Source organism: Globicephala melas, chromosome 17 (genome assembly GCF_963455315.2).
Source record: "Globicephala melas chromosome 17, mGloMel1.2, whole genome shotgun sequence".
In the NCBI taxonomy this organism is placed as follows: domain Eukaryota; kingdom Metazoa; phylum Chordata; class Mammalia; order Artiodactyla; family Delphinidae; genus Globicephala; species Globicephala melas.
The window spans coordinates 42,766,277-42,792,089 of NC_083330.1; the positions used below are offsets into that span (position 1 = coordinate 42,766,277).

General features: G+C 34.0%; 1 protein-coding gene across 1 annotated transcript in view; it reads left to right on the forward strand.

Moving 5' to 3' along the window:
- Positions 1–25,813, forward strand: part of VPS13B (vacuolar protein sorting 13 homolog B) — a 798,623-nt gene that overhangs the window by 100,554 nt on the left and 672,256 nt on the right. Inside the window, exons 14-16 of the mRNA XM_060287492.2 lie at positions 4,822–4,991; positions 7,773–7,967; positions 15,777–15,901. Coding sequence (XP_060143475.1) covers positions 4,822–4,991; positions 7,773–7,967; positions 15,777–15,901 — 490 coding nt within the window. The remainder of the gene's footprint in view (positions 1–4,821; positions 4,992–7,772; positions 7,968–15,776; positions 15,902–25,813) is intronic.

Here is a 25,813-nt window from a genome sequence, read left to right on the forward strand (position 1 = left end):
CAGCCTTAGCGTCTCATGCCCGTCTCTGGGATCCGCGCTGTTAGCCGCGGCTTGCGCCCGTCTCTGGAGCTCCTTTAAGCAGCGTTTTTAATCTAACCCTCTCCTTGCGCACCAGGAAACAAAGAGGGAAGAAAAAGTGTCGTGCCTTTTCGGCAGGTTCAGACTTTTCCCCGGACTCCCTCCTGGCCAACCGTGGCACACTACCCCCTTCAGGCTGTGTTCACGCCGCCAACCCCAGTCCTCTCCTGGCGTTCCGACTGAAGCCGGAGCCTCAGTTCCCAGCCCCGCCCACCCCGGCGTGTGAGCAGAAAAGCCTCTCGGGCTGGTGAGTGCCGGTCGGCACCGATCCTCTGTGCGGGAATCTCTCCGCTTTGCCCCCCGCACCTCTGTTGCTGTGCTCTCCTCCGCAGCTCCGAAGCTTTCCACCTCAGCCACCTGCACTCTCAGCCCGCGAAGGGGCTTCCTAGTGTGTGGAAACCTTTCCTCCTTCACAGCTCCCTCCCACTGGTGCAGGTCCCGTCCCTATTCTTTTGTCTCTGTTTATTCTTTTTTCTTTTACCCTACCCAGGTACGTGGGGGGGTTTCTTGCCTTTAGGGAGGTCTGACGTCTTCTGCCAGCGTTCAGTAGGTGCTCTGCAGGAGTTGCTCCACGTGTAGATGTATTTCTGGTTTATCTGTGGGTAGGAAGGCGATCTCCGCGTCCTACTCCTCTGCCATCTTCCCGGAAGCCTGTCAGTATTTTATTGTCACCTTTTGATACTCTTTCCCTTGTATACTCCTGAAATATGACCATTTTTCCACTTTAGTGGATTCTAAGGAGGAGACATGAAGAAGATGGGTTTTAAGCATATGCATTTAAAATTCAAGAAAACTTAGGTCCTACTGGTAAAAAAATTTTGTGTGACTGATATTTTCTGCATGGTATAAAGATATGGTTAATACAGTTTCATAAAATACAAATTTCCTTTTCATGCAATGAAGCACTCTAGAGCAGGACATAAGAGTATAATGAGGGAGTATAGAATAATAAAGACCTCAGCCTGTGGCATCAGGCTGAGTTTGACCCCCACTTCTTACTGACCTTAGGAAGTAATCAACATCACTGATTTTTCCATTTCTCTATCTCTGTGAGTTTAATTATTGCGATAGAGTTGGTTAAATTGTCTCCCCAGTATCCATTCTCCTCTTATAGTAATAGAAATTTCTATGGTAGAAATTTTCTTGATAGAAATAGACTTCACTTCCCAAATGCAGTCATATGACTAGGTTCTGGCTCCCGGATGGGAGCAATACTTCATGTGAATTTTTGCGACAGGACTTTAAAAGGAAAAGAGTGTGCCTTCCTTTTTTACTTTTCCCCTTCCTTCTTGCTGGAAAGCAATTATAATGGCAGGGCTGGACCTGCTACCTTCAACTCTGAGATGAAAACTGCATGCTGAGGATGACAGAACAATAAGATAGAGAGAGCCTAAGTCTTCAGTAGTGTGGTGGCACCATGGATCCTCTAGACTCAGATTGTTGAGTGAAAGAGAAATAAGCATTGTTTTTGTTGACACTTCTGTTATTTTCTCTTGTCACAGCAAATTTACTATTGTCCTAAATGATACACTTATAGGACCTACTTCCAAAGACTAATGCATGTAAAATCACGTAACATAGTGCTGTAAGTGCTTGATATGTTCATGCATTCATTTCTTGCACCTTGCTTGAATGCCTGCTGCATTGCCAGATACTCTGATAAGTGCTAGGATAGTATGTACAGAATGGCTAGAACAGAAAACTGTGACAGCACCAAATGTTGGGGAGGACGTGAAGAAACTGGATCACTGATTCATTGCTGGTGGGAATATAAAATGTTACAGCCACTCCTAAAAACGTTTTGGCAGTTTTTTATAAAACTTAACATGCAGCTGCCATATAGCCCAGCAACTGCATTCCTGGGCATTTATCCCAGAGAAATGAGAACTAATGTTCATACAAAAAACAGTATATAATTAATTTTTCTCATGTTAAAACCCAAGCTAGTAGGTACTCCAGGGGACTAGGGTGACTCTCTTTCATGATGTGGTCTTAGACCCAGAATTCCTTTTATCTTGTTTTTCCACCATCCTCTGAGGTATACTTTATCTACATGGTCAATGTTGGCTCACCATTACAGTGTCTAATTTTAATCAACAGGAAGGGGGAACAAGAGAAAACAGTAGACATGTAGTTTCACTTAATGACATGGCTCTGTCATCTTATTGACCCAAACTTAGTAACATGTCCCTGCACCCAGCAGCCAGGGAGGCTGGAAAATGTATTCTCTAGACGGAGTCCATATACCTCACTTAAAATTCAGAGAGTTTTATTGCTAAAAGGAAGAAGAAAAGATTGCAATTAGCAATCTCTTCCACAGTGGAATTACGCCACACACACACACACACACACACACACACACACACACACACGTTTGTATTAAATGAATTTTTACCTGAAGCAGTTTATCATTTCAGAAATATTTATGATCTCCATAAAGCAACTGCTGCTAACTGACTTTGTACAGGCAGTTCTCTGAGTAGTTAGCAGTTCCCCCCCTCCCTTTTTTTTTTTACTTCGTTATTGAAGTATAAGATACATACTGGAAAGCACACAAAACTAAGGGTATGGTTTTGTGAATTTTGTAAACTTAACCACATCTATGTTGCTAACTGTTCAGGAAATGGAACCTTACCAGAACTCCAGTATTCTCCTTCTTGCCCTCTTTTGGTTATTACTCTGAACCCCGAGGGTAACCACCCTCCTTATTTCTAACATCCTAGATTTAGTTTGGCATATTTTAGAATTCATGTAAATGTAATCACACAGTATATACTCTTTTGCTGTGGCTTTAGCTTACATTATGTTTGTGGGATTCATTCTCATTTCTTTTTAGTATCCCATTTTGTGAATATACCATAACTTATTTATCCATTTTACTGTTGATGAGTATTTGGTTAGTTTCTAGTGTTTGGTTATTATGGTAGTGATGCTACCAACATTCTAGTACATACCTTTTAATTAACCTATATACTAATTTCTGTTGGGAATTTAAGGGTGGAATCACTTAGGTAAAATGATCATATATGTTCACCTTTAGTAAATATCTCCAAACTGTTTTCAATTTGGTTGAATCACTTTACACGCCTACCAGCAGTGTAGGAGAGTTTTAGTTGCCCTTGATCAGGGGGTTAGCAAATTATGACTTATTGTCTCTTTTTGTACAGCTTTAACAGTTGATAATGGGTTTTGCATTTTAAATAGTTGGAAAAAATACAAAAAAGATTGATATTTTGTGACACATGAAAACTATATGAAAATTAATTTTCAGTTTTCATAGGTAAAGTTTTATTGGAACATAGTCTTGCTCATTTAGTTATGTGTTGTCTGTGACTGCTTTTGTACTACAGTTGCAGAATTGAGTAATTGGGGCAAGCTGTATGACCCACAAAGCCTAAAGTATTTTTTTTTTAAATTAATTAATTAATTTTTGGCTGTATTGGGTGTATTGGGTCTTCGTTGCTGTGCGTGGGCTTTCTCTAGTTTTGGCGAGCGGGGGCTACTCTTCATTGTGGTGCACGGGCTTCTCATTGCACTGGATTTTCTTGCGGAGCATAGGCTCTAGGCGCGCGGGCTTCAGTAGTTGTGGCTCGCGGGCTCTAGAGTGCAGGTTCAGTAGTTGTGGCACATGGGCTTAGTTGCTCCACGGCATGTGGGATCTTCCTGGATCAGGGCTTGAACTCGTGTCCCCTGCATTGGCAGGTGGATTCTTAACCACTGTGTCAGCAGGGAAGTCCCCTAAGGTATTTTCTTTTTTTAAAAATTTTATTTATTTACTTATTTTTGGCTGTGTTGGGTCTTCGTTGCTGTGCATGAGCTTTCTCTAGTTGCAGAGAGCAGGAGGTGCTCTTTGTTGCGGTGTGTGGGCTTCTCATTGCAGTGGCTTCTCTTGTTGTGGAGCACCGGCTTCAGTAGTTGTGGCTCGTGGGCTCTAGAGCGTAGGCTCAGTTGTGGCGCACAGGCTTAGTTGCTCCTTGGCATGTGGGATCTTCCCGGACCAGGGCTCGAACCTGTGTCCCCTGCATTGGCAGGTGGATTCTTAACTGCTGCACCACCAGGGAAGTCCCTCCTAAAGTATTTTCTATATGGCTCTTTATAGAAAAAGTTTGCTGATATGTATTTGCCAACTTTTAGTATTCTTAGTCTTTTTCATTTTAGCTTTTCCAGTGGATGTGTAGTGCTACCACATCGTGACATTATTTGCAGTTATCTGATACCTAACAATGTTAACTTACTTTTGAAATAACTTTTGACCATTTGGATATATTATCTTTTGCTTGTTCAAGGCTTTTTTGCCCATTTTTCCATTGAATTATTGGTTTATTTTTGATTTTTAGGTAGTTTAAAATTTTTAATATGCTGTGCGTACAAGTCCTTTATGCATATACCTATGTCTATGTATGTGTCTGTCTATGGCAAATATTTTCTCCTAGTCTGTGGCTTGAATTTGCATTATCTCAGTGGTGTTTTTATGAAAGGAAGCTGTTATTCTTTTGATGACAGAGATTAAAAATTTCTTTTAAGTATTTAAGAAATATTTTAAAATATAAAACAAATTTTTACATAGCAAAGGCATACATTTCTAGAGTAATTTATTCTTCTTTAAGGCAACATTTTTACAACTGCTTCATTGTTGAAAAAAAGAATTTGACCTTAAAATTTGGAGAACTAATTAATGTTTTCATTAATTAAGAAAATTATTTAAAAATAAATTTTCATTGCATTTTTATTATTTCATTTTAGATATTAAGGGTGAAAGTGAAACAATGCTGAATCCTGAAGAAGTGGCATCTTTGGAGGAATATGTTCCTACTCGACATACAAGTATTACTCTCCTCAAATGTACTTTCACAATTTTCATGGCTGAATTCAACTTGCTGGATCATTTGCTACCTGTCATTATGGGAGAAAAGGTATATTTTGTCATTCACTACTTGTTTTCTCATACATGTATATTTATTGGTCCTGTGATATTGTAAGAGGAAGTTGATTAAGTAATAGAATATCAGAATATCTGGCTATATATAATAGTTATCCATGATGAAGTTAAAGCAATGTAACTACGATTATTAATTCTTAGAAAATAATTTATATATATTATATAAATAAATAAATAGATTAAAAAAATAACCTCAAGCTAAGGCTCTATAAATAAATGTTGAAGAGCATTTGCCTTGATGTCAGACCATGTACAAGCTATGACACCTTAGGACACTGCTTTATATCTCTAAGCCTTGTTTTCCTTTTCTGAAAAACAAAAGAAAATTATATTTTTCATGTAGGCTGACAGAGTCAGCCAGTAAAGAAGCAACAAGCCCTGATAGATTCAGATAGTTTATTACTTACATAGACAGCAAAAGCAAATCAGTAATGGTGTTGGCTTGCCTTGTCCCTTTCAGGACAACCCTGAATCTAGAGCGCCAAATGACCTGCAGGACACATGGTAGGGTACCTTGTTGACAAGGATTCAGTTCCACACTGCACCTAAACAGTTATATAGCCTACAGCTGAGAGAGTGGATGGAAAGCCCCGTGAATGAGGGATGCTGATGAGAAAATTTCCCCATAGCAGTGTTTCTCAAGATGAGAAGTCGACTGAGAAATGGTCTTTTAGCAGTTCTGCACAAGACCGCCTATTTTCCCCTGTTCTGATAATATCATAGGGTGCTCCACCAAGGCTTAGGTCTTGTGTGGTTTAGCCTTGCCTTGTGGGCTCCATGGATTTTAAGATTGTCTGGGTGCTGGCATAGAGCAGTTCCCCCAAAGTACCTAGCTCCTAGAATGATTTTGAATATTCAGTGAGATAATGCATGTAAACCATTTTGCACATGTTAGGAACCCAGTGATTATTACTGTGTTTCTTAATGAGGACTTATTAGTTGCTTAATATTTTAGGTCTGTATACAATGTATTGCTTTCTGAGTCTGCCATATACATATAAGGTATTATCTGTTATCTTTAATTTATTATTTTGGGGGTTATATGTCTTTTAATGGTGACATGATGATGATTATGGAAGTAAAAATTGTCCTAACTTTAAATCGAACTTATGGAAGTATGGCAGAGAATTAAGATATATCAGTTTCATTTTGTGTATTTGCTCTCTATCAGCCACTCATAATTGTTCATTTTATTGCTGGGTAAAGAGATCATCTGGGGAAAATTTCAGTGGAGAAGAATTGAAATATGACAGTATATGCATGAACTTTAACTATGGTTAATAAGTTCAAGAAAGAGACAAAAAAGTGGAAGATTTCAAAAGACCTCAATCCATTAAAAAAAGAACGAAATGAAATTCTGGAGCTGAAAACTATAACACAAACTAGAAATAAAAGGATGGAAAAAGATACACCATTTAAGTGCTAATCAAAGGAAAGATAGAGTGGCTATTTTAATATCAGAAAATGTAGAGCTTAAGACAAGAGGTATTGATAGAAATAAAGAGTCATTCCATAATGATAAGTGTTAACTCAAAGAGTGAACAGTAGATAATTCTCAGATATGTTGAATGAAAGAAGGCAGACATGAGTATGTACTGTGTGATTCTGTTTAAATGAAGTCGAAGAACAGACAAAAGAATATTGGCCACCCCTGGTGGGGATTTGATATTACCTGAGAAGGGATATAGGAGACCCTTTTAGGGTGCTTGAAATGTGTGGTGGTTACATACATAACAATTTGTTGAACTCTATGTTTAAGATTTTGTGCTTTACTGTATATTATATCTCAATAATCCAAAATAAAGTCCCTTACTAAAGTAATTGCTCAATATGTGATGGTTTAAAAATTATTAATGAGTCAAAAAGGAAGAACTGTATCTTCAACTTATTTTTAGGCACAGTGTTTCTCAATAATGGTACTATTGGCTTTTTGGACTAGGGAAGTATTATGTAGTTTTACCATCTTTAGCCAATGCCTGCTAAATGCCAGTACTGTTCCCTTATAATTATGATAATGAAATACAGATAAAACAATTAAACTGTTCTTTCCACACCTCTGGATGGAGGGTCATACTGTTCCTCATTGAGAGCTACAGGTATGGGAATAAGTTCAAGGGCTGGAAGGGGTGGCTTGCTAATTGGGTTCATACCCTGGACATGTTGAAATTTATCTCCATTTACTTGGAAGCTTAGAAAGATTCTGTAACGCTGAAAATATGAAGCCTACCTCGAGATTCTTAGGACTTTATGAGCCTTTAGCATGTTTAATATTAGTAGATATGATGTGGATTGGAAATTTTTCTGTCCTGCAAACTTTGCTTATTGTATCTTTCAGATTGTCTTGAGTAGTGCACTTAGTCGTTTAGTCATCTAAATGTGTATAAAGGGAAAGAAGATAAAGGCTCTGAAATATCTAGGATTTTTTTGTGTGTGTGAATTATTGAGCTTAAGAAAATACCTTCAATGTACTGAGGCACGTTGTGACAATATTCTAGTTGACTGAAAAAATAAAAGCTTTAGCTAAAAGGGCATTGATAATTTCACAGTAAATAGGCATTCTTTGAAATCTGGGATATACCTAAAAATAGGTAGAAGGTGTTTCTATTTGGTTACAGTAAGAGAGTCCCATAGAAAGGCATCATTTCTAGGATGATTTGATATCACTGCATAATGTGTCACTCTGAAGCTTGTATAGAGGGCATTGCACATCAGTCACTTTCTCCTGAAATATAAAGTGAACACTGTTATTTTCTAGAACTCAAGTAATTTCATGAATACTACAAACTTCCAGTCTCTTCGGCCTTTGCCATCCATTCAGATACTGGTGGATAAAATTAATCTGGAACATTCTGTGCCGATGTATGCTGAACATTTGGTGCATGTGGTCAGCAGCCTTACTCAGCCTTCTGATAATCTGCTTCATTATTGCTACGCACATTGCTACCTTAAGGTATGAAAAGTGAATTTTCTTGTATATTAGTATTTGGTTGGCTTCGGGAGAATTAAATAAATCTTTTTTTTCTTAGAGTTGTAATTTTACAGAATTAGTACCCTGTAAGATGAGATTTAAATAAGATATGATAGGTATATTCATTATGCAGCATAATTAATATAAAAATAAAAGTGTACCTATTTTAAAGATTTCTTCAATTATTTGGTGTTAATAGCTTGATATCTGTAAGATAATAGTAATTATAATTTTTGAAGATTGCATATATCATTGATTATAAGCAATGTAAAAGAGCACTAAGGATGTTTTAAAAGATTCATGATTTCTTTGAGGTGAATATTTGTGAGAGACAATGTTTTATAAAGCAAGTTTAATACATTTTTTTTTAGTTATTTTCCTCTTATTGAATTCATGTTAATTTCTTAATGCCAAGGAAAACTTTATTACTTTAAATCAAGTTATGTAAAGTTAATTATTGGAGACTTTGCTCAGCTCTTCCATCTCTTTTTTTTTTTAATAAATATGTGATACATCCCACCGTAGGTACTTACAAATAGATAAGCTCAGATGTTGAGTAATAAGTGTTTTTGCTAAGCAAATACACATGTATAATCTAAGTAGAGATAGCATGTACCTAATTAAATTCTGTTTTATGGACTAAAGGAAGCTATGTCAAGTTGAAATCAAGAATAAGTACTAAAGTGAGAGAGTGGCATGGACATATATACACTACCAAACGTAAAATAGATAGCTAGTGGGAAGCAGCCGCATAGCACAGGGAGATCAGCTCCGTGCTTTGTGACCACCTAGAGGGGTGGGATAGGGAGGGTGGGAGGGAGGGAGATGCAAGAGGGAAGAGATATGGGGACATATGTGTATGTATAACTGATTCACTTTGTTATAAAGCAGAAAGTGGCACACCATTGTAAAGCAATTATACTCTAATAAAGATGTTAAAAAAAAAATAAGTACTAAAAATGCACTAAATTTTATGTAAAGTACTGAAAATTAGAGAACTCCAAAAATAAACTCCTGGCTTTATTGTTTCATGCTTTATAGTTTGATGTTTTGAAGTTCTTAAATATTTGTGTCTTTTTTTTTTTTTTTTTTTTTTTTCGGTACGCGGGCCTCTCACTGTCGCGGCCTCTCCTGCTGCAGAGCACAGGTTCCGGACGTGCAGGCTCAGCGGCCATGGCCCACAGGCCCAGTCGCTCCTCGGCATGCGGGATCTTCCCGGACTGGGACACGAACCCGTGTCCCCAGCATAGGCAGGCGGACTCCCAACCACTGAGCCACCAGGGAAGCCCAATATTTGTGTCTTTGTAGAGTAAAAAGAAAGCAATTTAAAGATACTAGTTTTAGATCACCTCCAGGCATATTTAAATTTAAGGTGTTAAAATTTGATTGTTTTCAAACCATGTAGAGTGGAAAAACTCATCTTTTTCTAGATGTCCATGCAAAGCCCATTTTTAAGATGATGGAGAAGGAAATTCTACTTCCTTGATGGAGGAGTTGACAGTATTATGTTACAAAGGGGTGTGGACATAGGAAAGTATGATTCTTTGGACATAATTATTATAATGATCTGTAACAAGTGTTTTATGTCATGCGGAGAGTAGCAGAAGGTATTTTTGAAAGTTAGATACATGTGCTTTTTTATTCACTCCCACGATTAATACACCAAGGTGTATGATTTTTTTTTAATATTGGCACAACTTGAATATCAGGTTATATTGTTAAGAATATTTGCCTTGTTTTATCAAAGCAAGTATAATTTTAGGCAGTTCTTTCCAAGGTATTCTACTTTCGTGGGATTCATTCATTTGGTAAATACTGAGTTCTTTCCATACTGCAGACACTCAGCGTTAAAGATGAAACAGGGATGCCCTATCCTCAAGGAAAATGGTCACCTAAGCTATTGGTCACCAATATGGTTGTCATTCATACTGACATAAAAGTTATTGGAATAGTTGTTTACCACTACTATTTGTTAATATGTTAAATGCTCACTTGAATTTCCAGGGAAATGTAAGAGTTACAGTGTAGTCTAGATAAAGTTTTGGTAAGTTTGATTACAGCTGTAATGGATAAGTTAAATGTCCCAGGAAGTCAGGTGTTGGGCATAGTATAATATATGTAGAAAAACTTTTCATTGGTATTAAGAATATTGAATACTCTCGGGGCTTCCCTGGTGGCGCAGTGGTTGAGAGTCCGCCTGCCGATGCAGGGGACACGGGTTCGTGCCCGGGTCCGGGAAGATCCCACCTGCTGCAGAGTGGCTGGGCCTATGAGTCATGGCCGCTGAGCCTGTGCGTCTGGAGCCTGTGCTCTGCAACGGGAGAGGCCACAACAGTGAGAGGCCCGCGTACAGCAAAAAAAAGAAAAAAAAAGAATATTGAATACTCTAAAAAATAAAGTCTTTAGTCTTGACCACTTGATTACATTAAAAAAAATTTCATTGCATTTCTGGTGCTTCTTCAGTGGCCTAGTACATTTTAAAAAAACTTTCAGAACTTGGTAGAGCGTTTTAGTTTTGTGACTGTTTGGAACTGACGAAAAATACCGATTTGTTTTAAGGTTTATAGCAGTTCATGTTACTTGGCATGATTACTGTAACCTTTGAGGAAGTTTTCAAAGTTTAATTTTCATTACTACAGTGTTGAAATATTACAGTGGAGGATCTAGATGTCTATTTCATGTGTCTTTGGCATTTTAGACTCAAGTAATTTTCAATTAAATACTCAAATAAATGCTTAAGTTTTAATTTTGTGTATGTAAATGTGACTGTATTGACTATTTGACAAAATAGTATATAGTTCCCACTTCATGTAATGAAGTTTATTAATTGAGAGTTGGCATGGGAGAAAATATGCAGGTGAAACTTTCATATGTCTTACCAAGTCCTCTGTATTTAAATGCTAAACCCATTTTTGAATAAGTGTGGCATCAAGTAGCTAAGACATTGAAAGGCACCTAAAGTTTGAAACATATATAAAAAATAAGTTAGTGAAAGCATTATGTAAACTATAGAAAAATATATAAATTTAAGGCCTTTTACTCATAAGGATCAGCTATGGCAGATGCTTCAGAGAGATCAGGAAGGTTATAGTAGAATCAAAACCCTTTGAATTTTTTGGATTTGGGAGTTTCTGACCTCCAGTAAATAGTTTTCCCTGGGGGTTTCAAGGAATTGTGCTTTCACACATGGCTGGTGGATATATAATTGGTATCATTTTGGAGAGTGCTTTTGCAGAATCTAATAAATTTGAAAACACATCTACCTTACACCCATCCATTCCAATTTTCAATATATATACTATAGCAGGGGCCAGCAGACTTTTCTCTGACGGTTCAGATAGTAAGTGTTTTAGGCTTTGTGGGCCAAGAGGGAAAATTTAGGATATTGTGTAGGTACTTAAATAATAGAACAAATTTCCATGAATCTTGAGTTGACAGAATTCAAAATGTAAGATAGGACTCTTTTTTTGTAATACAGTTTTACTAATGAGAAGAAGGAATTCTTTTTCTTGGGATAACATTTCACCTAATTGGGGTTTCAACTTAGTATTCCCTGTCATCAGTTCAGTTATAAATATACATGTGTAAAAATTATTCTTAGGTTGTAGGTAGTACAAAAACAGACAGTGGTTAGAATTTGACCTGTATACTGTAGTTTGTTGACCCTTGTCCCAGAGAAATTTTTGCATATGCAGATATGTACAGCTAGAGGTCTATAAATACCCACATGGATAGCTCTCTGAGGCATAATTTTTGGTGGGAATGTCAGGAAGCATAATGGTATATATAGTATGATGCCATTTATGTAAATTAAGAAAACAAAATAGTGCTAAAGATTGTTCACAGATATAAAAGGGTTTATAAAGGTATAACAAAAGGGTGGGATACGTTCTGAACTCCTGAAAGTAGATTTGGACGATCTGGGCATCTAGGCTTGGTGGGGGTGCCAATGAGACTAGCGTGAGGGTCATGGATCAGGTAAACTTTAGTTATGTTGTAAGGTTTTAAATTTTTAAATAATTTTATTGAAATAATTTACATACCATAAATTCACCTTTTTTAAATAATAGAAATTAGTGATTTTTAATATTTTCACAGAGTTAAAGCAACCATCACCACTATCTAATTCCAGAACATTTTCATCACCCCAAAAAGAAACCATTAGTATTTACTCTCCATTGACTCCTCCTACCCCCTGTAAACACTAATCTCTTTCTGTCTCTATGTATTTGCCTATTCTGGATATTTCATATAAATGGAATCATACAGCATATGGTTTTTTGTGGCTGGCTCCTTTTGCTTAGCACAATGTTTTTCAAGGTTCATCTATTCTGTAACATGTATCAGTACTTTATTACCTTTTTATGACTGAATAATGCATTGTTTAGATATACACTATATTTTGTTTATCCATTTATCTGGTTGGTGGACATTTGTGTTGATTCCAGTTCTTGGCTATTAAGAATAATATAGCTATGAACATTTCTATATAGGTTTTTGTATAAACACAGGTTTCATTTCCCTTGGGTATATACCTAGGTGTGGAGCTGCCTGTTCTATGGTAACTGTATCTTTAACATTTTTAGGAACTGCCAAACTTTTTTTTCCAAAGGGATTCTTGCATCGTTTTACTGTCCCACTAGTAGTGAATTAGGGTTCTTATTTCTCCACATTCTCACTGACACTTGTTACTACTGTCTTTTTGATTTTAATCATCTTGGTGGTTGTGAAGAGGTATCTCCTTATGGTTTTGATATATGTTTCCCTAGTGACTAATGATGTTGAGCATTTTTTTTTCATCTGCTTCTTGGCCATTTGTATATCTTCTTTGGAGAATATCTATTCAAATCTTTTGCCCATTTTAAAATGAAGTTATTTTGTCTTTTTATTGTTGAGTTGTAAGCGTTCCTTGTGGATTCTGAAGGATTTTATTTCATTAAAAGTATAGGTGACAACATGACATTCATTTAAAAAATTCTGAGTGATGAAAAAAATTACTTATTTATTGTTTCCTCACTTAAATTGTTGGTGGAAAAAAATTAGGAGAAAATACTTAATTTCTCTCCATAAGAAAAGAATATGAGTATCAGTTTCAGTCCAGTGTTTCTTTTTGTTTCAGTGGATACATGAATAGAAACTAGATTTAGAGGGTTTAAGGAATGAGTAGGCAATGAAAAAAAAGGTGGCATTTTCCAGCCTACTTTTTCAAGATTTTTGCTGATGACAGATGAGAAATGGAATTTTACTGATGGTTGGAGGGGAGAGGTAGTGATGAGAAAGATTGTTTTTTCTTTAAGAGTAAGTGGTGAATCAGCCATATTTTTTTGGAGAGGGGAAGCAGGGAATAGAGAGAGGAAGCAAGGCAGAGTGAAATTGTGAGCTAATAGATGAGCTAAATCAGATGAAACATCATATTGCTGTTCCAGCAATAGGTAATTATGAAGAAGTCCTTTATCCTTTTTAGACTTTATTTTTCCCATATGTAAAATGAGGTGATTTAGTTAAATTGTTTTCTTATTGGATTCTTTAAACGGTGGCACTGCATATTTAACTTTCCATTTAATGTCATGTGTAAGTCATCTTAGTCAAGTTGGCATTTCCTTCAGCTAAAACTTATATTAGTAGTTGCGCTTACTGCTTCATACATTCTTGATGCCTCAAACTGTTGGTTTGCAGTGTTGTTAATAAGTATTTTTATTCTATTTCTGAATATATGAACAATCCTGGTGAAAACAACCTCAATTCATACTGTGCTGGTTTTCCTTTTTCTAGATAAAGTATTTGTAATCTTGGTCAAGGGTTGTTGACAAGTTATTCGGTTATATAGGTATTGTAAATCTGTGTGTCTTACTGCTGTGATTTAAAAGAGAGAGTTGAAATTGGTTATTTTGAAATAATTATTTTTGATGGTTATTTTGAAATAATTATTTTTGATTTCACTGTAATTTATACTTGCTTGAATGTTCTCTGGAGTCATCTCTGGACAACATGTACATTTAGTAAAAACTTAAAAAAATTACAGAATAATATGCAGGACCTTCCCCAAAGTGCCTTGCAGTTCTGCAGACAACCAGCAGGGGATCTCCTCAACACCCAGTTTCCATCTGAGTACATTAATGATAGTGTCTGTGATTATACTGTTGGGACATTTATAGAGTATTAGAAGGTGACTCGAGAGAGTTCTTAGTTGAACACAGATAATCTAGTTTGATAAAGTATTACCCTGATTCATAATTCTAGAAATATTTGGAGGTTGGGCATCGTTTGAATAATCATGCTTTGTATTAAGTGGTATTAATAATTGCAAATTTCAGAAACTTTTAAATATTGGCCCTTTCAGAGGAAATATGAAATGCTGAAATTGTACAGTGCCCAGTTCTTTGCATATAGTGTTGCTTAGAGCAAGTCTTCAAAGAATATAAATGTGGCATAACTTAATTTTTAAGGCTGATCAATTAAGTATTAGAAACATGCTTTTTTCTTTTTCTTCTCAGTTCTTTATTTCTTGCATCTTGGTTAATAGTGGGATTTATAGTAATCAATAGGTATATCACTTTCATTTTTCTTGATAGTAATTAAGTAGGTAGGCCCTTTGAAATGCAGTTTTTCTTTGAAAGTACAAAATTCTAACTAATGTTCATTTTCCAAAATGTTACTTCGTTCACTGAAAACCGACTTTACAGGAAAAGATTTGACATTGTCAGTTTGATGAATGGTAGGAGCAGAATAGCTTTTTGAAACTGTTTGGAAGCAGTTTAATATTACTTTCTAAGAAATTGATCATTAGTTTATGTTCATTAAATGAAAGTATTTTGTATTGGAAATTAGTTACTGAGGTATATTTTAAACATGTTTCACTGTAGAATTTAGCAGCTAATATTAATCCTAGAGATAAGAAAGTTAGTGCTTTATAAACCCAAGGAATAAAAAATAATAATGAAACAAATGTTGGGGTTAAACGGCTTTTGCATGTTGTTGGAAAACAGTAACTCTTTGTTTTGTATCTCTGTGTGTCAGTGTTTCCTGTTTGAGACATTTACTTTATTGAAAATAATGGAAGAAGAAATATATTCAGTTCTCTGCAACGTTTCGTGTAAAATGTGATGTTACATTGATTCTTCCTATTAAGGCAAATGTAGTTTTCAGGAATTTCAGGGAATGCTTATAAAATTTTTGAGTGTGACATGCTAGTTTTAAGAATAAACTTATAAAGAGTAATTTATGCCATGTACCAAATTACCTGAGGTGAAAAACCTCAGCCCTACCATTATTTTCACAAAAGAAAGGGAAAAGATGTAACATTATTTAGGATATGTTTGGATATCCTTTTTGTGTGTGCATACTGTAAGTTGAAGGCAAAATACTTTCTAAGATTGTTTTTGTTGTAGTTAATATTCTTTTAGGAATAAAATGATATAACAATGATTTATTAACAATATCTGTGATATGCACAATGTAGTCAGTTTAACAGAGAATATGTGCATTGTAGCAGACAATAAAATGCTAAATGAGAGTTATGTATAGAAATAAAATGTGAAACCTAAAATTGGTCAAAAGAAGAGTAATCTTGCAGGGATATGAAAGAAATATTGTGTATTTAAATTTCTTAATTCTGACTTAGTTAATGTCAGATTTAATACAAGAAAATGTTGATGTTTGGGAAGTGGAAAAAGACATCAGAACATATTTAGTGTGCAGCTGTTGTAGAGCAAATTGAAACTGACGTATTTCATCCTGTGCTTACTAAAACTTTGTCTCTGTGAACATTTGGATCTTTTCTTTTTGTTGCAGATATTTGGTTTCCAGGCAGGACTGACCTCTTTGGATTGTAGGGGATCTTACTGCATACCTGTACCGATTATTCCCTCTTTCAGCACTGCTCTTTATGGTAAACTTCTGAAACTGTCCACATGCTGGTAAGTATTGTGTTAAAGTATGGTTTATGGTAATTTTCACTTATTATCTTAGGAGGGGAAAAAACCCAATCGTATCTGTCTTATGCCAGTGTGTTAGTTTTATATAAAACCTTAGAAAAATATGTGAAGTTAATACTTCATGTATCTTTTTTTTACTGAGATGTTAAAAATCTCTTTTAAATATCTGAAATCTATTAGGTTATAGTATTTGTGGTGGTGATAACTGTTGTTGGGGTAATAACTATCAATCCATATCGCAGCTATAGTAAAATGTTGCTTTTTCACATTGTATAGGAACTCCAGGGCAAGTACTTTATTTTTTTTTTTTCTTTTTCTTTTTTGAGAGGTTACAAAGATTTTTTAATAAGTTGCAAATAATATCAAGGCCAAAGTATTTTTCAACTAAGTAACAATTTCATGTGTATTCCTAACCACTGAGTAAAGTATATCCATGACATAGATTTAGTATATTTGACATGTCTGTTTACAGTCACTCTGCATTTGGGCGGAAACTGATTTTAGCCCTTACTTTCATTTAGTATTGGATTCCTTTATTTGGAAGTCATTCTTCCTGAATTAAAAGAGATTTATAAAAAGAGAGTCAATAGTTACTAATCATACCTTTTTCTTTTAGTTGAAAGCAGTGTTTTTAATATTAAAGAAATAATTGTTTAAGTGTATGAAATAAGATTTAAATAAATGAAATTATATTCTAGTGAAATATTTCTGTATTTTAAAATTTGGATCATTTCAATTATTGGGAATACATTTTTGCTTTTTCCTCCTAATTAGTATTAAGCTTATTTTTGTAGGATGTATTTTCATTAGTTATTTATGAAAAGCAACATAACTTTCAGAAAATAGATTTGACTTCTTTAAAGTACTTCATTTGTTAAAAATATAGTTCCTTTAATAATATATAACTTTTAAAATGAAATTTGTGAAGTAAATGCTAACATTTTCAAAGAAATTTGCCTGTTGATTCAGAAAATTAAAAAAATATAGAACTTGAAGTTAATTCAGTCTTGGAACCAGTTCTTCTATAAAGTGAAATCACTGTTAAATTACTTTATTCTTAATTTCTCTTGATAAGTATAATTTTGTCCTTAGTCATCCATAGTCCTCATATGGCACTTATGCTGTGTAGAGATTCACTTTTCAACTTTTTATTATTGTTTACATGTTGCATTTGAGCCAAGTATTATATTCTGATCTATTACAAAATACCATGACTTACCAGTTGATAAGTCAATATCAACTTTAATAGATATTTGTATCTGTTGATTTATTTATCACTCATGACCCTAAAAGTTTATTAGATACAATGCAGTTCACCGTGGGAAACAGTTAAGTTCTTTTTAAAAATAAAACAGCCAAAATTTCCAAAGTGAATTATAGCCTTTTTATGAAAAAAGTTGAATATTTAAATAGGTAAGACTTACGTCAAGGATGTGTAAGGCTTACTCTAAATATTGCCAAATTTGGTTTAAAATATATCTGCTGACATCTAAATGAAAATATTCCAATTAAATACTAAAAGCATGAGATCACAGAATGCTAATATTTATTTGGATGTGATTTTCTTTTTTTGTAGTTAAGACCACTTCTACATTATTTCAGTGGTATTTTTGCTATGCTTTACAGAAGTATGTTGTTTTGAAATAGTTTCTTTAAATTGTTTTCCTTAGCAAATACAAAGTAAACTATAATTATTCTTAGCAGCTCTAAATTGAAAGTAATCAGTACAAAACTCAATAAATTGAGATGTATCTTAGTTAAATGAAATGAATAAAATACCAGATAAAATACATCATATAATACTTGAATTAAATAGAAATCATATGAGAACTGAGAATTCTATTTAACTGTTGCAGTGAGTGGGGATTATGTCAGCTCTGTCCCCATTCATGGTCTCTCCCTTCCTCAAATTATACAAGCTGTTTCATTTGGACTTTTAAAATTCACATTTCAGAGTTTCTTAAAGCACATTTATGAAGCTGTGTTTATATTTCATGCTGTAATGAGAAGAGCATATTTACTACAGGCCGCAGCATTTGAAACAAAGGCATTTTATAGCACATTGAAAATTTTTTAGTTGGTACGTTTGAGTTAGTAATGAAAATCTAGATTTTACTTAAATCAGCAAAATAGTGTATAATTTTTGTTTTAAAATATTTCTAAATTGAGATATTAATTATATGTGAAGCTGCAAACAAATAATATTTAATTTAATCAGGTTTGGTAATTTTTAAAATGTGTGGCTTAAGTAACATTTAAAAAAAGTTATTTCTCTCCCATTTAAATGTTCATGTTAATATATTCTAACCTGAATGAGCAAGCTATTACAAAACTCCAGTTTCTTAGATTTTATTTTTTTCAAAATATTTTGGTTACATTGTATCTTTCATTCTATATTACATAGTTTTCAAACATAAAAAAATAAACTTTTCAAAAAATTTTTTTTCATTTTTTTATATCAGGTTAACTTTAGCTGTTTTAGTTCTTTCGAACAGGACTGAAATGTGTAGGGTGTGGTGAGAAAAGCAGTGACAAATAATAATTAATGACATAAATCTTGAGCAATTAATTTAAATTTTTACTTGACTCTTTTTTTGGTATGAGATGTTTAAAAAAGGGCAGTAAATGGTTGGTTAAAGGACAATAAAGTATGATAGCATTGTTTTTGCTAGCAGAATTAAGCATTGGTCTACTGTCCATAGTTATATTATAAATTGCTACAGTGATAATGCTTTTAGGCTTTTAGATATATTCTTGGCCTTAACATTTTTTTCAAAACAGAGAAATGATAGACATTTCAACTCTTTCAAAATTTCTGATTTAAATATTAATATCTTATAGAAAAGTATGTATATTATGATGCTTCATAACTGAACTGAATGCTTGGTAACCAGCTGCAAGATCAAGAAACAGAATATTATCAGCATCCCAAAAGCCTCTCTCTTTCATCCTCCTCTAGTGTTAATCATTATCCTGGTATCTAATAGCATATATTCTTAGATTTAATATAAATGGAATCATACAACATATATTCCTTTTTTGACTGGTTCTGTCACTTAAAATAATTTGTCAGATTCGTCTATACTGTGTAATGTAGTTTTTAGATAGTTTGCCTTTGTCACTATACAATGTTATATTGCATGAACATTGACGATTTACACATTCTTGATCTGCAGTTTTAATTTAAAAATAGGTGCCTGAAGTTTGTGTCAATTTCTTTTTTTATTCCTTTGCCATTTTTTCTTTCCCTTAAGATGCTTCAGTTGTATTAGGGGATATTAGATGTCATTAAATATTTTTCATTTTTCTGTGTCTTGATGGGCACTTTGCTAAGTGTTGGGATTGGGGAAAGAATAAAGTAGAATGCAGTGAGGGTAAAAGATATCCCCTCACCAGGAAGACTTACAGTCTAGTAGGGGAGGACACAGACACAGATGAAAACAGTTGTCATTAAATTGCAAAATTGAGGCTTAAGCAGAATGTCTTTCTTGTTAGTTTAAAAAAATTAAGAGAATTTCTCTAGGACCTCAGGAATGGCTTCAGAGAAGTGGCATTGGAATTGGGCTTTAATGGCTGAATCAGTTAGATACCCAGGTATTCAGAGGCTGGTTAGGGTGTAGAGGCTTCTAGGTGACAATATTGTCTGGACAAAGTCAGGGTTAGTCCATTTAGATCTGTGAAGGGATACAGTGGGGGAGGAATTTGGAAGACTACTTTGGGCCTGGACTTGTACACAAATAAGGATGTCTACACTTTTTAATATGAACACTTAAAAATAGTTAAACCAGTTAATCAGATATTCATTAGTCGCATTACTTTCTGATCAGGCTGTTAAACTACGACCATAATATAGTTTCAAGTTCACTTTCTCCTATAATTGAGGGTTCAAAAATGTGATCTTATTTATAAATAAATTTTGGAAGTTCAGAGAAAAATTACTTTGGCTTAGAAAGTCATGGAGGAAATGGAGAAGGTAACTTTCAAGCAGGTTATTAAAGAATGGGTAGGATTTGAAAGACAATACTGTACTTTTTTATACAGTGTTAGGCACTTAGTTTAACAAAATTTTCATAACAACCCTGTGAGGTTAGGTGATATTCCCTCTTACAAAACTAAAAGAACTCAGAGAGGTTACATAACTTGTCCAAAGTCACATAGTGGCTGGACAAGGATTCTCATGGAGGGTTATTTGATTCCAAAGTCCTTGATCCCTTCCTTACCCGAAAGGAGTGAAGATATAAATTATCTTTTGTTAATCATCTTTGAAAAGCTCAATATACTTTCTTGCCTTATAGTAAATATGAATTTCCATGTGTAGAGAGGCTAGTTATGATAGTACGGCTAGTAAGTCTGAATTCTCCTAGTAGCAATTAATAGTATATAGATATTACTATGCTGCTAATCTCGTAGAATTGAAGTTTATTAGAGTTAGGTGGAATCTTAGGTATTATCTCAATTTCTGAGACTTTATGACATAGCTTTGATTTATGGTCATCTATCCAAGGCTTGAACATTTTATTCAAAGGGAGTTAGCTACTTTCTGAGGCAGCCAGATTCATTGTTGGGCAGCTCTAAAGCTCTTTCTCATATTGAATGAAAATCTGTTTCATGTTTCTTCTTTTTCATAATTATTGCTTATTTATGTCATGAGCCATTTTCATACTCATAGGAATGTGGGAAAACACGTATTTCTTTACAAGATTAAGGGATCCATCTAAGTATCCATTCCTTACTTAGCACAGTGCCAGATAGCTTGGTTTTGACTAGTGAAGTTATTGAACAGTTTATTTGTGAGAGGAAGATGCTTCTGTGGAATCTGTGTTTGAGTTCAGTGTTAAATGGGAAATACAGGATTTGGTGCTAGTAGGTTCATAGTATTGATAGGGAGAGGTGATCCTTTTGCCTCCCTGAAATGGAAACTGAAGCAGCCATTTTTCTGCTGTAACACCAGAGTAAATACTTTTAGCTTTAATGGAAGCTGGGCCCTTCAAGTATAAAAAAAATGCCCATAATATTTATTAGCAAACAGAGAATAAGTAACCCACCCAACAGGACTGAAAATGGTGTTTGCTTAACTGCCCAGTTTGAGGCCTTAGGAACATAGAGTTGGGTGTTTTTAATGTTCCTGGAGATAGATCTTTTTAATTCCCTTGTTTCCAAAGCTGTGTTTATTTTCATCTGTCTGCTTTTGTGATTCAGATTCACATTCTCTGTAGCAGAATGTCTTAAAACTGGTAAAATTTAACTGAGATGTTAGTTCTCTTATCTCCACTTGAGTGGCAGCAGCCTGATTTTCAGCTTTGGTTCTTCTGGCGTCTGGAATATGATTTCATGGACTGTTTTGAACTGAAAAGAGACACCGACATCATCTATTACAATCTTCTCATTTCAAAGATGAAAAAACTGAATCCCAGAGAGGTCAAGTTACTTAGTTAAGAACACACAGTTAATATCAGTGCCTCGATTTGATTTTCATTTTCTTGATTCAGGGCTCCTTCAGCTGTATCACACCGCTTTAAAAATTATTATTGTTTTAATTTTTATCATGGTAAAATTTACCATTTTAACCATTTTTAAGTGTAAGTTCTGTGGCATTACGTACATTCACGTTGTTGTGCTGCTGTTACCACTATTCATATTACCACTATCCAGAAATTTTATATTCTGTACCCATTAAAACAATAACTCCCATTCCTCCTTTCCTTCAGCTCCTGGTAACTACTATTTTACTTTCTGTCCCTATGAATTTGACTCTTTTAGATGCCACATGTAAATGGAATCATTGAATATTTGTTCTTTTGTATTTGGCATATTTCATTTAGTGTAAAGTTTCAAGATTCATCCATGCTATAGAATATATCAAAATGTCTTCCCCTCCCCCTTCCCCCCTCCTTTCCTTCCTTTCATTCGTTTTTAAGTTTGAATATTTCATTGTATGTAAATACCACATTTTGTTTATTTATGCATCAGTGGACATTTGGGTTATTGCTACCTTTTAGCTATTGTGAATAATGCTGCTGTGAACATGCATGTACAAATAATCTGTTCGAGTCCCTTCTTTCAGTTCTTTTGGGTATATACCTAGAAGTAGAATTGCTGAATCATATGATAATTCTATGTTTAATTTTTTGAGAAATTGCTATTCTGTTTTTCACAGTGACTGTACCATCATTCCCATCAACAGTGCACAAGGGTTCCAGTTTTTCCACTTCCTTACCAACTCTTATTTTCCATTTTTTGATGATAGCCATCCTATTGAATATAGAATTATATCTCATTGTGGTTTTCATTTGCATTTCTCTAATGATTATTGGTTTCTTTTGAAGTATAGTTTGCATACAGTAGTATGTTAGTTTCAGATGCACAACATAGTGATTCAGCATTTGAATAAATTATGAAATGATCATGGTAAGTCTAGTGACCATGTTACCATACAAAGTTTTTACATTATTATTGATTATATACCTTATACTGTATATATATCCCCATGACTTATTTATTTTATGACTGGAAGCTTGTACCTCTCAATCCCTTTTACCTGTTTCACCCAACCCCCTACTTCCGCCATCTTTTCAAGTGCTTATTGCCATTTATAATCATCTTTGGAGAAACATATATTTAAGTCCTTTGCCCATGTTTAAATTGGATTGTTTTTATTGTTGATTTGAAGGTGTTCCTTATATATTCTGTATATTAATCCCCTATTATATATATGTGATTTTGTAAATTTTTCATCCAATTCTGTGGGACTGCATTGCTTTTCAATGATAAGTCTGTCTACTTTAACTCCAAAGCCAGAAGCTGAGTTTATCTCCTTTATATCATTTACTTTTTGTTTGAAATGTTAACTTTTAGATTTGACACAGTTTTTCTTAAGAATTGGTATAGCTTAAGCAAGTAAAACGTGGTAATGTGTTTATTTGGAATAGGTCTACTTAATTTGGGGAAGAGAAGAAAGAGATGAATTTGTTAGAATTCTTTGGGTTGTTTACAAGTTTATCTTCACAGTATTTTTTGCTCTTACTGTTTGTGAGATGGCTTACTTATAATAGATTGTTTTTCTACAAAATGATTTTGTAACTTTTTGTGGTATAGGGAGATCTTTTTCTGCTTAATTTTCTTCTCATGTTTTAAAGTTATATATCTGTTAAGCTCTGCAAAAGGTAGATGTAGTGCTTGACATATGGAACTTATAAGTCTTTAGGTTATAGACAAGTTCAGTACTGCAAAATAAAACAAAAATTAAAACAAATGAAAAAGTGAACAATTAAATCAAATGACCATTCACCTCATTACTTTCTTTTATTCGGAATAGGTTAGGAGGACATAGAAGGTTTTAGAAATAGTAGGAAGGTTGGGTTCTTAGTACCTGTTTTTAACATGAATTTATAAATACCTCATGGTTCCCATTCTGGGTGGACATATATATATGTCATGTTTTGAAATCCATATGCATATTTGCTTCATCACCTTTTTTATTAGCAATAAGATGTATTAATTATGGAAACTTTTTAAAAAAATAGGTAGTGCTAAAGGAATCCAAAATTATTTTCGTGAGTATTATTTATTAAAAAAAATACTATCATAGGCCTAGTGCTCATTGCTATTCAATTTGAAATCAAAGAGAATATTGAAATATAGCTCTTTGAAGTATTATCAAATGGTAAATCAGTTCAGCCAAGGCACATACTCTGATTACAAATTATTTCTCTATGATAGATATTAACATTGAGTTTAACAATCTGATGATAGAGAATATGTTTTAACAAATACAAGCAGATATGAACACTTATCTGTGTATAGTCACATAGCTAAACATTTCAGGATAGACTGGGATTCATATGTTAGTTTCTGAAAAATCCAGCATTGTTTGCTTTTTTGCTCTGTCACATCCTCTTGAAATGGACATACATTGCAGATACAGGTTTCTGTTTCAAAGATAGGTGAATCAAGTGAATGAAAGAGAGGCGAATCAAATATTTCTTCATCAAAGTAAGATTCAAACTTATCGAAATATGTGAATGGCATCTATTCCAATCAAATAGCTGTACAGTTCTTAAAAATTTACAGATCTTTTAAAGAAGCTTAGGGAAGTTTGAAAGTGAGACATACAGCAGTCTTCATTTGTCTTTGACTCAATTCATGCATTCATTTTGTATGTCATCTTTGAATTTCCTTAGAAAATACATTTTTTTGCCCATCTGAAATTTTAGATTGAGCACACAAGTATGTCCTATCTTGTGAGACCCTAAGTGTGGGGTAAGTCCAAATTTTACAGCCTTAAAGGAAACAAAATATGCGTGCTTTATTTTATCTCATTAGCCTGTACGTTAGAGATGGTTAAACACGATCACAATGAAAATAGCCCATCTGATCAATTTCTCCATTACATCATATGGTAAATTTGATTTGGACAGTTCATAGTGCAAACTGTTCTCATTACAGTTTTCTTTTTTGATTTGGATAACTTGCTGAATTTTTTTTCTTTTTTACTGTAATAGCTCCCTTTGTAGCAAATGGTTAGGTCTTACTTATATTGTTTACTAAGGTGCTGTATTTTTATATGAACTGTAATCTCAGGTCAGGCATACAACAGTGGACTCATGCTGGATGCTCTGTACTTAATGTAACTTAATCTTCCATCTTATGGGATTCTGTGTTGTGTGACTTGCCCTATTTTGTTAATGTAGCCATTTTTTCATTATAAATCAAGCATTTCTTTGCATATTTCTTAGAATCTTTTTTTGTTTTGCTCATACTGTTTTTGTCTTCTACTGTCTTTTTTAAAATGCTTAATTCTTCTTTTGTGTCTTCATCATGTTGATTAAAGCAGGGAAGGCTGACCAGAATAGACAGGATGCATATTTTCTTCAATTTTTGAACAGTGTTCCCTAATCCGTTACAGTTTTTTTTTGAAACTCCAGGGAGGTTTTGCACTATGTTTGTCTGCCTTTTTGCATACTTGAGCTTGTTCTTTATTATTCATTCAGGTCTATTCCACAGATAGGTGATGAATGCCCACTGCATGCCATACACTCTGCAGGGCCTGGCTAGAGATGCACCAATAAACAAAATAGGCAAGATGCCTGCCCTCATGTCAGCAGAGAATACACAATAAATTAAAGGAATTTTAAGGAGAGAAAAACTGCTTTAAGAAGCAGTGTATATTGTCTTTTAAAATCTAATTATAAAATTGTCCTTTTTGCTGTTTTGGGCCTTGGAAGGAGATGCTTACATAGTTTTTAACTGCATAATATTTTAACATTATTCAATATTTTTCTGTTAAATTTTATTAATGATTTATGTTTGAAGTGAAAACCATCTAATTAGTATTAAAGCAAACAGTGATTGGAACTGAAATATAGGTTCCTACAGATAAGTGAAAACTAGTTGAATTAATAAATTAAACATACTGTTTTTTTATTTTCCAGCTTTATATAAGCTTTTCTAAAAATTTGATTTCTCAGCAGTTATTTTAACATGTACACAGTCTCCAGTATTTATGGAGGTTAACTTATATTAAGGCCTTTAAGACCTATTTATAAAATGCACATATTTTTAAATTGTATCCTTGCTTTATACTCTTAACATCCACTCTTCTACATTATAATGTTTAGTGTGAATACACCTCAAAAATCCATAAAGTCCTTCTAATTAAAAGCTTTATTTATTGTATTAAGATAAATATGTTCATGTGAAGATATATTCTTTGACTACAAATTACTGAGATTAATTTTTCTGGCAGGACTTTCAGAATATCATTACTTCATCATCACAGCTCATGCTGATAGTTACTTTCTGTATTCATTGAGAAATACTTGTATTTCTAATTTGCATATAATTTATATTTGAAAAACTCATGAACAGTTATTTTTCAACTTATGTGTCTGTGAG